This window comes from Drosophila obscura, unplaced genomic scaffold (assembly GCF_018151105.1).
Source record: "Drosophila obscura isolate BZ-5 IFL unplaced genomic scaffold, ASM1815110v1 contig_58, whole genome shotgun sequence".
Taxonomy (NCBI): domain Eukaryota; kingdom Metazoa; phylum Arthropoda; class Insecta; order Diptera; family Drosophilidae; genus Drosophila; species Drosophila obscura.
In genome coordinates, this window is record NW_024542848.1 from 201,130 (window position 1) to 217,806 (window position 16,677).

At 36.9% G+C, this 16,677-nt stretch overlaps 1 protein-coding gene across 4 annotated transcripts in view; it reads right to left on the minus strand.

The window, feature by feature from the left end:
* Positions 1-16,677, minus strand: part of LOC111075961 (ras GTPase-activating protein 1) — a 39,629-nt gene that overhangs the window by 5,692 nt on the left and 17,260 nt on the right. For all 4 annotated transcript variants that reach the window (XM_022369501.2, XM_022369502.2, XM_022369503.2 and 1 more), the window contains 2 exons: positions 13,752-14,161; positions 12,801-13,650 (listed from right to left, as the gene is read on the minus strand). In XM_022369501.2, coding sequence (XP_022225193.1) covers positions 12,801-13,650; positions 13,752-14,161 — 1,260 coding nt within the window. The remainder of the gene's footprint in view (positions 1-12,800; positions 13,651-13,751; positions 14,162-16,677) is intronic.

The following is a 16,677-nucleotide window of genomic DNA, read 5'->3' on the forward strand; positions in this document are numbered from 1 at the left end:
TAAACGGTCGCGCCAAAATCGTTGCTTCCACTACATTGCTCATCGATTTCTTAACTGAAAGTCGCGTTTCGTTGTAAATTTTTGGCTGATTAGTATTTCGTAACATTATAATTGGAATACCTAACGAATTCAAAAATTTAATTAACCGCTTATTCTGATTGGTGCTAATACTTATAGGTTACATCCTCGTTCTGAATACTGGGCTGAATCACATTGTTGAGTTCGTAAACATCTTTATTCTTGGCGGCAAGGATAGCTCGGTCGATGAGCCAATCGTGATTCCTATAATTTCTTTGAATATTAGGAAACACACTAACACCCACTAATTCTTTCCTCGAAGTTTATAAATTACAGAAATCATCCGACAAAGAAATTCGTCCGGATGCCTGCTCCACCGTGAAACTGGTGTGAGAAGATCTCGGCCAATTGCTCATTCTGTAACTGGACACGCAAAATTGTATTAAACTGTAACGTATGTACGACGTACACTACTGGTCAAAATAATAAGTACACGCTCATGAGCTTTCTTTCACATCTCGTAAAACTTTTTTAAAAAACATAAAGAAAAAATCCACTTAACTTTTAGATTACTAACCTACAGTAGAATATAAAAAAATTTAACATACGCAATTTTCGCTTCAAATATATAGTTTCTGATCAATTTTATATAAAAATCATAAACAAAGGGCGGTCAGTATAATAAGTACAGCAATTCTACAAAGCCAAAAACTCAAAGCATATCAAAAATTTTTTCACTTTTTTCTTATTATTAGTAATCCTACGATAGTATCCGATATATCCACCCTTATTTTCTTTAGCTTTGGCGATTATTTTTGGCATACCAGCAATAATTTTGCGCAATGACTCTACTGGAATCTCATACCAAGTTTTTGGGACAAATTCCCACAATTCTTCGGAGTTTCGAAATGTATTTGTGCCAACGCGACGTTTGAAGGCTCCTCATAGGTTTTAAATTGTGTTTTAGTGAGAAGATTGACTTGGCCAATTCAAAACGATTTCCTTGCCCTCCGTAAACCAAGCCTTGAGCAGCCTTGCTGTGTGTTTTGAGTCGTTGTCCTGTTGAAAGACCCACCTCAAGGATATGTTTTCCTTAGCATATGGTTTCATAATGTCAGTCAATATGTTTTTATACCTGAATTTGGTCATATGATCCTTTTTTACGATGTATCGGTTCAACGCCATGCAAAAAAAAAACAGCCTCAGACCATAAGGCAACCGCCTCCGTGGTTAAACATTTTTTTTGTACTGGACGTCGAATTATTTGCCTTTTGAGCATCGTACATATCTCCTGTAGTCATTACGAAAAATATTTGGTTTTGTTTTGTTGCTCTATAATATATTATTTCATTTTTTAAGACCCATCTGGCTCAGAGCATGCAAAATTTGTTTCTCCAAATTTTTGCCTCATCTCAAAATTTTTTTCTCGGAGTAAGGAACCTTTTCGGGCTATACGTTCTGATAAGTCTGAATATTGACGCCTACGAGGAACGGTCTGAGATGATATTTCTTTGCCAATTTAAGCGGAAATGGCTTTGTAAGACATGAACGCATACTTTTTTGCAAGACTGGCGATGCGGGTGTTCGTTGTTTGTGAAGATTTCTTCTTCCTTCTTCGATTTTCGGTAAGAAATCTTAAATTTAAGGCATTCTGATCCAAATATACCGAGCGTCAAAGACTTTTCGCAGTTTCCCGAAGACTTTTCCCTTATTTTTTAAGATTCAAGACAATCTTCATTTCTTCAGCAGAACAATGCTTTTTCGGCCCATATAGGGACATTTTTTTAACTCTCATGTACCTTAATATGCAAGGAGTCAATAAAAACCAACAATCCTTTGACCAAATCCCAATCAAATCCAATCAAAATCAAAATACCTCCAGTGTACTTTTTATTTTGACCACACTAAATATGCACAGCCAGCATAAATTTAAGCTTAGAATTAAATTAAGGGTGCTTTCATTTTTGATTTAAATGTTTGACAAAACTGTAATCTTTAAAAATATAAACTGCTTACTAAATGAATTTAATGTTTAGGTATTTATCGAAATTAAAAAATGATAATTTTCACGTAATGACATATTTTATTTATTGCAATGCTTTGTGATAAACAATATTCTATTCAGTCAAAATAGTTGCTTCAAGTAAATTAGTCATAACTTTTCTCACAGCAAGTCTTGTACCATTGCAAAGTCGTGGTGGATTAAGACTCCGCAGCATAATTATGGTGGCTCCAACTTTTACTTGTAAATAGTATGGCGGCAATCCAGGTAAGTCCAATGAATTTAGAAATTCGACTGGATAATTTACAACATCATCTTGATTGATAATTGTATCATCCGACCTATACGCAACCATTTCTCCTTTGATGGAATTAAAAAAAAATGCGTTGATCTCGTTGACATCTTTATTTGTTCCGGCAAAAATTGCTCTTTCCCTCAACACTTTGTACAATATTTGGAATCACGCTCTGAATCAAGTATTCCTTCGATGACACAAAAGTGCAAAAATTGTCTGGAAAACAAATCTGCTGAACCATCGTTTTGCAATTGTACCTACATTTGTAGTCAATCTAAGTGTTTTCACAGAGCGCCAAAAATTAGATGTTTTCCAACACGCATTAATTTCATCGGCAGAAGTTCCTAGTTTGACTACAGGCAATGTTTTTCTGAAATCACCTGCTAACAATATCAATGCACCACCAAACAATCGAATATCTCCACGAATATCTTTCAACGTACGATTTAGTGCTTCCAGTGACTTCGTGTTGGCCATAGTACACTCATCCCATACAATAAGAGAGCATTGCTGCAGCACTCTCTCCATTGGTGATCTTTTTGAAATGTTGCATGTAGGATTATCGTCAGCCTTTACATTCAAGGGCAACTTAAGGGCAGAGTGCGCCGTGCGACCACCATCCAATAATGTGGCAGCGATGCCAGGCGAAGCCAAAGCCAATGCGATTCTACCTTGTGCTCGAATGGTAGCCAAAATAATCGAAATGACAAACGTTTTTCCGGTACCTCCGCTGCATCCAAAAAGAACAGTCCACCATGTTGTTCTTCGATAGCTCGCTATATTTGGTCGTAAACCGTTCTTTGGTTGATATTTAACCGTGGCTCATTGTTTTGCACAAACGCATTAAGATCGGCACGATCATACTGCTGTTCACGCTCCAGTTCTTTGTTGAAAAGGTCGTGTATATCAGGATTAGGCGCTGTCATACCTAATTGAGCTAATACGTTGCTTGCCATCATCAAGCAAAGGTCTTCAATAGCAATCAATGCTTCGTTGTAAATTTCCGGCGTATAGTCCATGTTTATATCACCCGTTTGACGGCGCAATCGATGTAAAAAATACTCTGACATATGATTTCGATGTTTTTGCCACAATTCAATTGGCTTTGCTGGACTGCACGTGGCTATAATAATTGCGAAAAGTGTCCGAATTTGATGTGGACTTGATGACAATGCTGCATCTTCAAGTGTAAGATCACAATACATGTCATTCTCAAGCATATTCAATCGTTCGCATGCTTCGCGATACGTCCCACACAATTCTTCATCAACAGTTCGCAAAGATTCAAATGTTATTTATTAACAAAAATTGCAAATAATAACACTCTTGATTGTTAGGATGAACTGTATAAATTCGTCCTATCGCATCTGAGTGAAACAATATTGGCTGACCAAGAACGGCTTTTCCGCGTCTTCGCCTTTGAAAAACTTTTGACGAATTATTCCACGTATTATATTCGGGTACTTCGGCGTATAGCAATGTTTTCGCAAAATCATCTGCTTGACACAACGAAAAAAATGCAGTTAGAGTTGTTGCTGGTGGTTGCGCAGCTCTTCGAATTGCATTTCCGTGTGTGTAAAAAACGCGTTGACCGTTTTCAAGATGAACAGCTAAATGAACTACAGTTGGGTGCCTATCATGGATCGGGAATGATAATATGCGCCATACTGCTTCATTTGAACTGATGTATCTGCCCATTTGAAATTGAGTGATTTCATCGGTAACATTAGTAATTGCTCCAAAAACAGCCATATCACTGCCCTTGTTGATGTATTTGCAAATGTATTTAATAGATTGAACTGAATTGCAGACTTCTATGTTTATGTGCGCTTAAATCTTAGATAATAATGATGAATATGGCACAACCCAACGATTATCAATCTCCAAATCTTGATTTTTAACTCTCAAAGTTACCGAATGGCCATTATCTTCAGTTGATCGACGCCGATATTCGGGATATCCATCGTTGCCCGTCACTGTATCGGAGAACAAATTTTTTTGAAAACGTTTGGAGCCTTTCCCTTCAACCATACAGGGTGAATTCAAATTCAACGCACCACATGGACCGTGAATCATATTTTTGGTGACCACTTCAAACAATTCAGGATCCACTGTAGGATCTGGAATTTCTGCCGAAATCACATCGTCAATTTGATTCGGCCTTATTTTTTCAATCAGCCAAATTAAAATATGCGCATGAGGCAAACCTCGTTTCTGCCATTAAATTGAATACATCCAACATTGAACAGACCCAAATGCACCGTGTTTGACAATTATATCCATGAGTGATTTCAATTTTTGTCTAAAAACACGTGCTAAAATATTATGGCGATCTTTCGATGTTTGGCCAACAAACCATAATTCCGAGATTTCTTCCCATTGCGGATTACACGTGAAGGTGATGAAGAGGTCTGGTCGACCGTAACGGCGAACGTATGACATCGCATCTTGCGCGTACTCAAACATATGACGTGGACTTCCAACATACGATGACGGTAATATTATCATAGTTCCAACGTTTTGTGCATTACCATCGTTGTTAATGGTTAATGTTAATGGTAATGGCAAATGAACATACTCTTCGGAACGTAATTTTGCTTGGTTGAATCGAAGAAAATTTAACCGTTCCGATTCAATTTTTGCATACATGTCAACAATATACTGGTGGAAAAGTGCTCTACACGTCAATATGTCGTTGTCTTGATTTTGCCGTATCTGCAGCCTGTATGCGTAATAATTCATAGCACTAATTTTCTTTGTTCCTTCTCGACCGTTTACTGGATTTATCATTTTAATGTTGAAATTATAGCCATCTTGTCCGCTCCAAAACAATATGGGATATTGTAGTGCATAATAACAGAGATGAGTCTCGGATACACGTTCAAGTTGTTCATTTCTACGATGAAGCACAATATCACGATTATTAATTTGCTCACCAACTATGACTATTGCCACTTCGTCAACTGTTAGTGCATTGAAACGTTGTTGCATCATTGTTCCGTTGATTTGAACGGGACCTTGCTGTGCGTAGACGATTATTTTCATTGCGATGTGTAATGTCTTGGCTACTTTCACGGCTCCTTGAAGCCACAACTTGAAATGAATTTCGCGTTTGCCGACCCAAATTTAATCGTCTCGACATTTAACTTTAAAAACCACAAAGGTTGGTTTAAAACGCACATATTTTCAAAAGCAACAAATATACTTACACAAATTGCAAATTTTTTTTAGAAAACAAATTTTCACACAAAAAGTTAAAAAAAACAAAATCTATCATCAAATGTTCTGTTCTACAGAATGACACAAAATGAAAAGACATAGACTTTCAAACACACATTTTTAGACCAAATTTGTTCTACAGAATGACACAAAATGAAATGAAGTAGGCGGTCAAACACACATTTTTAGACCAAATTTGAGATTTTCTTTTTATTATTTTTAATTTTTGTGGAACCTATTTATAGAAAAGTGAAAACTTTTGTAAAGAAAGAATGCCGCATACTCTGGCTATCATTTAAATTTGGTGCATGCAATTTGGTGCATGCAATTTGGTGCACGCGTTGCGGAGAAATGAAATGAAATAGGCGTTCAAAAACACACTTTTGGACCAAATTTAAGATTTTTTTAATTCTTGAGGAACCTATTTATAGAAAAGTACAAATTTGTTTGTGCAAACCAGGTCACATTCTCTGGCTATCATTTAAAAAAAAACAGCATGCAATTTGGTGCACGCGTTGCGGAGATAGCCGCTTACACACAGATTTTTTTCTACAAATTTATAGTATAGATTGACAGTCATAAATTCAAAAACATTCGAGATATTTCATAAAAAAACAGCACGATGTACTGTACATATTAAGTCGTTCATACACCTGGTAGCAATTTCGCAGCTATTCCAGACGAAGCGAGAACTAAGGCTAGGTCATTCTGTGATCGAAAACAATGATAACGTTTGACAGCCCTGAAAAATCCTACTTCATACAAAAATACTTAAGTCGCTATTTTCCTAGTTGTGGTCGCTTGTATGGACATAAAAAGTAGATAAAAACCATGCTTAAGCCTGTCTCTATAGTGTGTCCAAATTAGGGCTCAACCGGTTCAGTACTTTTCGAATGCATAGAGGTCGGAGGGATGAATAAAACATTTTTATATAGATAGACTAGCTGTACCGTGCCACGTTCCGCTGTGACATATTGTGGTTGTACGCATAAGAAATGAGGAACGCAACAAAGTATAAGTTTTAAATACTTTTAATTTTGTAAAACAGGTTGGTATACAATCTTTTTCGTTTCTACATTCTGCGCGTAAATATGAATTTTATCTGGTTCACCGACAACATACAATTGCCCGTGTGTAAAGCTATCCGCATATAAAACTCGAGTGAGATTATTAAAAATAGCGCAAAAGCAAAGAATCACTTACAGACTGTGCCCAATATCAAGGTGCATAATCGTCCTGAATGAGTTCTTCCATCTTAGCATTGGATTCGATTCTATGCACAACTCAAGTGAGAATAATATTTTCATACTTTTTTGCTTTAACCAAACCCCAAACTATCAAAAGCGATTCAGTTTTATATTTAGATTTTATCCCCATATCATAATATAAGGAAACGAATTACAGTGACAATACAGAAATTTTAGGAATATCTTTCCCCTGTTCTACGGCTTACTATACGGAAGCCTTCGGATTCTATTATATTAAATGTATACTCATTCGAGAATATAATCAGAATCACCTCAATTTGATTTTTCCTTCGACCAATTTTTGAAATTCATTTTTGGTAGGTGCCTTTGAATATTTAAAAATAATTTTTTAAATAGTAGTTTTTCTATTTAAATTTAATTTTTTCTTTCGTTTGGTCAAGTGAAAGTCAAAACCGAAAAGGCGTTACAAACGTGTGATTTTAAAAATTAATTTTTTCTAAGTATGTATATGACTTTGATATGAAAAAAACTTGGCATTTGTGTGAAATTGATTTAGCCACAACAAAATACAAAAATTAGACGAATCAGTTAACATTTGCGAAAACCACCGACTAGAGAAGTCACAAATGCATTGAAATTTTCAAAAGCGACATTTTTTTCGCTGGGTGTATATGGGTAGTTCCTATCTGTCGTTACGTTACATTCGCACGATAAAACGAGAAGGAACGTGTGAGCCGCTTCTGGGGACGTGACTCTACTTATACCCGTACTCAGTCAGTATATACATTTTTGAGCTTATGATTTATGTAGAATTTTATAAAATTTTAAATATTTGTTCTACATCTGTTATCTACATCTACAATGTAGATTCTACATGTCCCATTTAGATTATAAATCTCCTCCGCTAGGGCGCTCGCGCACTGAACGAGGCAGAGTGTGCGAGCGAGAAAGAGAATGAGTAGCGAGTCTCTTGCTTTAGGAGGTGGGGGAAGCAACTGAAAATTAATTTCTTCATTCTGGCTATAAATATGATCCGATCTAAGTCAGATTCGGCAATCTGGTAGATATGGTCATTTTTTAAGATACTGCGTTTTATCGTATCTTTAAAATTGTGCCTGCCACAGATTTTCGTCCTTTGTGGGGATGGAAGGGGGCGGGGCGAAATTTTGAAATACACTTGTAGCAGTGTGATATCACATGAGTCTGGAAACAAAATTTGGTTACTCTAGCTCTTATAGTCTCTGAGATCTAGGCGCACACATCCACTTTTACCACATTTTGTATTTAACTGTTTTTTGAGTACGGGTATAATGATGATAAAAATAGTCAATATGGCAAAATTTGGAAAAAATATTATATTTGTTGAATATGAATTGGTAAGCTGTATATTCACAAAAAAAAGGGCAATAATCGAGCGTGCGGTCTTAAAGATATAAGCCAAAATATGACCCAAAATTGCGTTACATAAGACAGAAGTGATTTTCGAGAGGTTGAGGTACAAAATGGCAAAATTCTGCGAATTGATAGGTCTAGGTCTCTCTGTATACAAATTTGTTGTGTCTGTAAATAAAATATGTAGTGTAGTGTTTCAAAGTTATTTAATGTGACAACCTTCCCTGTTTTTTCTATAGGCTGGCGGAGGAATCTGACGAACGTTACTGGCGTGACGTTATTAAATTCCGTGATAATAAAAGGTTAAAAATATACTGTTAGCCAAGGTTGGACAAATGTTCTGGTCATTTTTGTAGGTAGTTCAATATGTTCGAAAGACTCTGAGGAGAAATTTTAATCAGGAATCATACATTTCCTAGGAGAAAATAGTAAAAGAACATGTCTATAAAATACCAAAAACGTGAACTTTTGCTTATTTTATTAGTTTTTCACATCAAACTTAATGAAATTATATGTCAATGGGGTTAATTAGTTACCTTTTAATAAATTTAGAAAACCCCGAAAAATTATAAATGAAATCGGTTTTTATCGACTTTTGAGCTAACGAGCCTCTTCAGTAGCGTTGTTTTGCGAGATTATTAAAGAGACGATGACTGTTCAGTATTATATATTCACAGTTTATTGTAGTGTAGTATTTAAGGCGATACAGAGTCGAAGGGATAGTTAGCTGGATTCAAGACGGTGTCAGATTGAAGACGTGGGGGTCGGTTCCAGACGGTGTCGTATTGAATAGTTCGATTCCAAGACGATGTGCAAGAAGTGATTGCAAGATCAAGACTGACTTCGACGGCAGGCGGGCAAGCCCGTGCCCTAATACGAGCCAGAGATAGAGAGAGCGATGGCAAAGCAAAGGAAAGAAAGAAATGCGCGAGAGGAAGAGGCGAAAGAGAACGGCTGCATAGGCTGCTGCCGTGCGGGAGCATGAATATGTACATGACGAACAATAACAGAAATTTACTCTACTGCTGCCCCACTGACAATGATCTACGGATAATTTGTCTGCGTAACCAAAAACTGACTTTTCATGATTTTTGTCCTGGTAGACGTTTTGGCGGAACTGCTCATATATAGAAGATTTAGTTTTAATTTTTTAAATTTGAATTATAATATACTCAGTTTTTGTGTGGTTGAAAAGGACATGGCCATGTTCATGAGGAAGACGCCGAAGGGCTTTGGGAGCTGTCCGTCGGCTTTAAGCATAAGTTTGATGCTTATATTATGGTTATAAACTCCTGAATACGTTTCCTAGGCGCAAAAGGGTAACTCCGCGAGATCTACTAGTTCCAACTGTCTCTCAGCCGCTGGCCGCTAAAAAACTGTTTCTTTCTCGCGATCAGATAAAGACCATATGATAGTTCTTGGTGATTTCAATTTGCCATGCACTGTTTGTTTGTTTTTAAACGAGTCTAATAACCTTATTCCCATGTTACGACATGACTTTATCGACGGCTTGTAAGACCTTGTATTTTACCTACTGTATTGGATCGAACCGGTAGGCTATCTGAACGCAGCAGCAGCATATGGAAACGGCACGGGAAGTGCCGACCACCGTGAAGACAACATGTTTTACACACAATATTGTTTTAGATTCAGAAAAATTAATAAAAATAATATATATTATAATATCCATATAATTGTCATTCATATAGCTGCCGTAATTAGATTCTATTTGTCTTCATTATTTAAATATTTCATTTTTGCTTTTTTGTTCTCATTTTGCTATGTTTACGTTCGTGTTTGCTAGCAGAAGATATAAAATTGATATCTTTTACGAGGGACTATCAACATACCAACGAATACCAGTAAATACCATCAGATACTTTTCTAGTATCTACCGCCTTTTTTTTGATGATCTGAGTACTGTCTTCCGCAAAGAGCCTAGAAAACATTTTTTGCCCGAAAAAATTTCTAATCGGTTTCATACGAATATCAACCCTGATTCTGTTCGCAAGCTGTTTTTTCGGATGCGAGTACTAGGCTTTATTTTATGATTTTTCTTAATAGAAAAATTAACGAGAAGGAATGAGTCGCTTCTGGGGACGCGACTCCAATTATACCCGTACTAAGTCAGTATATACATTTTTGAGCTTATGATTATTTAGAATATTAGAACTAAAAAAAAATGTACACTTTACATTTTTTTTTTGCTATATCTGTTATCTAAATCTACATGTACAATGTATATTCTACATCTAACATATAGATTCTACATGTACCATTTATATTTTACATCTCCTCCGCTAGGGGGCGTTCGCACACTGAACTGAGCGGGTCTCTTGCTAAAGGAGGCGGGGGAACCAACTGAAAATGAACTTCTTCAGTCTGGCTATAATTATGATCCGATCTGATTCAGATTCGGCAGTCTGGTAGATGTGCTCATTCTCCACAGATTTTCGTCCTTTGTGGAGCGGGGCAAGCTTTTGAAATACACTTGTAGCAGTGTGATATCACATGAGTCTGGAAAAAAAATTTAGTCTCTAAGATCTAGGCGACAAACAAGACGGACAGACGGACGGACAGACGGACGGACAGACAGACATGGCCGTATCGACTCGGCTATTGCTGGTAATCAAGAATATACACTGAAGAGCAAAACTGTAACACTAATTATGTACTCTCACTTCAACGGCCTGTAGCTGGTCTTCTGTTTTATGCATGCTAAAGATATGTTTTGTTGGTGAATCATTTAACTAGTTTTTTTTGAAAATTTGAAACCAAAATGTAAAAAAAGTCAAATGTTACAGTTTTGTACTGCGGCTATATTTTAAACAAATATTTTTATTAATAATTTTTTAATAATGTGTCCACAGCCCTTTTAATTTTTTTAGTTCTCCTATGCGATTTGCAATTTTGTGGGTGTAGAGTTTCACCATTGCAGGTTAAATAGCGTACCAAACATCCTTTTCCTCTCCCACAACTCCATCATTGCACTTGGAGAGACCGCATATTTCAGCAGCTGCGATTTTAGATGGTTCCATACATTTTAAAATAAGATTTATATCGGGAGATTATGGTGGATACTTCATGGACTTAAATTTTTAACCTTGACACCCAAATTTTGACCAAAAGGGACGTGTGTTTTGGGTAATTTTCTAGCTGAAAATGGATTTTTCACCACCAAGATCCATATTCTGGAAGATTCTGTTGCAGAATGCTTAAATATTGTTCCTTTCATACTATTCCATCAATTAACACCAAGGGACCAACTCCATTTTTATAAAAACACCCCCAAACCATAATTGAACTGCCACCGTGCTTGACGCTGACTTTAAGTTGGTTTTGGTGACTGGTGACTGGACTGTGGGATAAGTTTATATGGTTCAGATAAAACAAAAATTAATCGTTTTGAGTCAGACACTCCTGGTATTGGACTAGAGATCCCAATATCCAGTCCACAAGTACTGTGCGGCAAACCGTTAAGCACGGTTGTGGCTCAATCATGGTTTGGGGCTGTATACATAAAAATACAGTTGGTCCTTTGATTTTAATTGATGGCATAATGCGAAAAGAGCAGTATTTAAACATTCTGCAACAGAATCTGCCAGATGCGATCGGGAACATGGGTCTTGCTGCCGAAAAATGTATTTTTCAGCAAGACAATGACCCAAAGCACACGTCTATTTTGGTAAAAAATTGGATATTGAAGCAAAATTTCAATGTATGAAGTGGCAACCACAATCTCCAGACATGAACCCAATTGAAAATTTATGGAGCCATGTCAAATCGCAGCTGGGGAAATGTGCGATCCCTCCAACTGGAATGAGGGAGCTGTGGGAGAGGACCAAGGACGTTTGGTACTCTATACCCCCTGAATTTGTGCAAGGATACACCCAAAGTATGCCAAATCGCATTAAGGAACTCGAAAAATCAAAAGGTATGTGGACTCATTACCAAAAAAATTTCAATAAAAATATTCATTTAAAATATAGGCTACAGTGCAAAACTGTAACATTTGACTTTTATTACATTTTGGTTTGGCAAATTTCTTCCGGCGTATCAAATGGCAAGACATTTTCAGAAAACATAGTAGACTTAATCACCAACAAAACAAGATTACGATCTTCAGCATGCATAAAAGAGAACAGAAGATACAGACCGTTGAAATGAGACTACAGATATCGTGTTACAGATTTGCTCGTCAGTTATGGGGTCGGAAACGATTCCTTCTCTGCGTTGCACACATCCACTTTTACCACAAATTTAATTTACCCCTTAACTCTTTGAGTACGGGTATAAAAATACCTCACAAAAATGATAAATTTTGCATTTAAAAGCTTAACATTTTCCAGACGGTATGTTGAAGCTTCAAAATGTTCAGGTCCACTTTTTGTGTCCATTTATCAGCTTTTCGAATGGTATATAACATTACAACCAGGTATAAAATACTTAAGCTATGTGAAAAAGAGTAACGCTTTCTCTGAAAAAAGCAGACATAATTTTTTAATGAAAAAAAGGTTTAATAGAAAAAAAATATATTATTAAGACTTTTTAAAGCCCCAAATCTATTTTAAAAAAATCACGTGATTTGGTTCGAAGTGGTTTTGAGTAGTGTAATCATTATTTATGGTCCCAGGTTTGATTATTTCACTTAATTTTTGAGACTTACTCTAGCACGAATTCCTCTTCCCAAACTGGTTCGGGAGCGATCTTGACACGAGTTTTTCCCACTTTCACCTGATTAAGTGAGATACTACAATATGGGTGTGGCACTAGTTTGAATGGAAGGCGATGTGCCTCCAGCACATGAAGATTGAGACAACGCAGTTCGCGGAGACGTGACACCTTCTTTTGAGCACGACTAAGCTGTGAGTCACATTGCGCCTTGAGAGCATTTATCCATTCCACATAGCTCTCCTGACTGGGAGCGCATAGATACGTTACCGTGGCCAGACAAGGTAGAGCCCTCTCTACAATTTGAAAGCAATAGGGGCGTTCCCAGAGTGAATCATGACATTGATAAAGGTACGCACACGACAGATCAATGAGGCCTTTGGGTTTTGTTTTTTTTGGATTGTCATAAAAACACAGCTGAGTTTCACAGCCATCGTTGATCAAAGCAAAGTATAGTTGTTTCCACTTGGTCGATTTGTCAGATTTCTTGTTCAAATGACCATGATGTTTGATACCTTTTATTTTTTTGAGGCCTATTTGGTCACGACACTCGCGTAATGTCGCATAGATTTTCTCAGCAGCTTTTTCCACGACATATTGTTGATTAAACTCGGTTTGTGCACCATTAACAACGGGATGGTTAAGCGAGTGCCCCTCTACAATTTGCTCCTTGCGATATCGATTAATCACAGCGTCAAGGCATTCAAACGTGCGCCCGCCCATTAAATACCGCACTCCTTTTTTCTCAATACGAAACCGTTGGATCTGGTTGTTGATGTGGAAAAAGAGTGAATAGTCCCCTGGCGAATTGTCGCTGGGTCGAACTAAAAAACTTCCGGGACCAGCTAAATAGCCAAATACAAAAATTTTTAGAATAAATACATGATCATAATTTTGTTCATTAAGTTCTCTGAACGGTTATTTGAAAATTAAGATTGATAAATACCTTTAACTAACACGTCGACCGCTTCATTCTTTGTACAATTGGGATGAAACCATGGAAATACAGTGTTCGGATCGATAGATACATCCAAATCATCCACCAGCTCTCTAAAAATCATCCCTTGCTCTCCGGTACGATGAGCAGTCACCCACAACCAGCCGTCGCCCATATCGTTGTGAACAAAGAAAATGTCGCCTTTTTGGAAGCTAAGCTCGTCGGTCTCAGGCATTTTCGTATACGGTAAGATCGCTACAACACGCTTCTTATCATTGACTGGCTCCGGCGGTGCTACTGGTATGACCAACCGTTCGCGCTTAAGTAAATCGCTGCATGATGTGTAGTATCCAACAAGATCACTCAGTGAAATGAACTGTCTCCCTCCAATGTAAAAGTCTCCGCATACGGCTGTGATCCTAAAGACAATAGAAGTAATGTTATATTTATAAAAAAGCAGTCATATGTAATTATAAATTTATATGTATTGACACTATAAGCCAGTAACATTTTACAATGTACTTCCGACATGTAGCATCTCGTGCATGTTTGTACACTGCCTGAATGTAAAATCGTTTGAAACGCTTTGTAAACGTCATAAGTACAGCCGTTGTCATATAAATAGCACAAAAAAACATACAATTTATGGAATTGGCTCTTCATAGATTAACTAATTAATTCATAAAGAAAAATGTATACATTTTTGTAAACAAAAGAGATAAAAATAAAAAAAATTACGAAATATGGGTGGTCACAGAAATAGCACAATTTCAAAATTTTGTCAATAACACTACCCGACACGATATTTAATAATTAAAATAATTAAAACAGCTAGAAGTTAAACCAAAACTGTTTATGATTTCAGCTTATCGTCTGGGAAATATAAAGCATTGAAATGCAAAAATGATGATTTTTGTGCTGTATTTTTTACGAAGTTTCGACTTCAAAAACTCAGGAAAAGTCGAAAAAAAAATATGATATTCTATGTCCTCTATTTTTTGTGTATAAAGTACATTAATTATGCGTCGTTTAAGGTATTGCTCATTAAAATCTATGGAGAAACTTTGAAACTACCTTTTGGAAGGTTGCGGGCCCATCTGCCAATTGGGAACAAAGCAAACGAAAAAGGGTTGTACATTTGGTACCTGATTGCGTTCCTTTGGTATGAAATGTTGTTGACAGATACTTTTTTCGTTAACCGAGGTAGGATACCTGTTCAGGTATCCTTTATATTTTCACAAGCTGGGATTAATGAAAAATTTTGTTAAAGCCCTGGATACGGAAGGCGAATCAATGCGTTACTTAAAGCTGTTTTTCCATAACCATAATTCATAAAAAAAAAAATTGATCCTTGAATAAAAAAAGGGCGATTTTGTCGAGTAGTGTAATTCATAGAGAATCAGCTCTAAAGCTATAATTGTTTTACAAATTTAATAATTAGTTGAATATCCACGATTTTCAATAACGGCGTTACATCTACGTCCCATACTTTCTACAAGCTTTTGGCATCTCTCCTTTGGAATGTTCCAAGCTTCTTTGACACCTGTTCACAAATCGTCAAGATTGGCAAATTTTTTTCTGGATAGGTCATGCCTTAACATCATTCCATAGATTTTCTATAGGATTTAGGTCAGGGCTTTGAGCCTGCCACTCCAGAACTTCGATGGATTCGTCCTTCAACCACTTTTTAAAGACGCAAGATGTGTGCTCTGGGTCGTTATCGTGTTGAAATATCCATTTTACAGGCATATTCTCAAATGTAAATGGTTCCATTTGATTTTTGAGAATATCAGCATACATGAAACGATCCATTATGCCATTGATTCGGTAGAGCGGACCCACAACATGCTAGGAAAATGCACCCCAACACATAATGCATCCGCCACCGTGCTTCACGGTCTTCGTTGTGTACCTGGGGTTGAGAGCTTGACCTTCTAGACGACGAACAAATGTTTTTCCATCGGTTCCTACTTTATTTATCTTAGTTTCATCGCTCCATGGTAAATTTTTCCAATAATTCAGACTCTTATCCCGGAGGGTCCGTGCGATACCCAATCTTAGTTTGATGTTTCGTTTTGACAGGAGTGGCTTCTTCCTGCTGATGCGTCCAAAGAGCGATGCTTTGTTCAGTCTTCTAGCCACTAGTCTCCTTGACACATCCGTACCACATTCATCATTAATTTAATTTAATAATCTCTCGAGATGATTTAAAGGGGTCTGCTTTGCTCTTCCAGACTATGAGCCTATCCGTCATTGAATCCGTTTTTCTTGGCTTTTTCTTACGATTTTTTTACCATTCCAATAAGTTGGTCTTAACTTCACTAATTTGAGTGCGTTGTACACCATCTTTCTGGAGCATTTCATTATTTCGGTTATTTCAGACAGTTTTTTTCCAGATTCACTTAGTGTGAATATAATCTTCCTCTTTTTAAATGAGCAATGCCTTCCACGACCCATTTTTGCACGTTTTCGATAAATGATATCTATTCGTTACCGAAATATTAAAAAGCAAACAAAGAATTTTGCGAAAACAACTTTTAACTCGATATTAGCTGCCGCGTCATCAAAATGTGCTATTTCTGTGACCATGCAAAAAAGGTTCACGCGAACGAAAATTAAGCATTAAGCAAAAGAGAAGGAACGTGTGAGTCGCTTCTGGGGACGCGAATCTTCTAATACCCGTACTCAGTCAGTATAAACTTTTTTAACCTTATGATTTTTTAGAATTTTTAAATTAAACGAGAAGGAACGTGCGAGTCGCTTCTGGGGACGCGACTCTACTTATACCCGTACTCAGTCAGTATAAACTTTTATAACCTTATGATTTTTTAGAATTTTTAAATTAAACGAGAAGGAACGTGCGAGTCGCTTCTGGGGACGTGACTCTACTTATACCCGTACTCAGTCAGCATATACATTTTTGAGCATATGATTT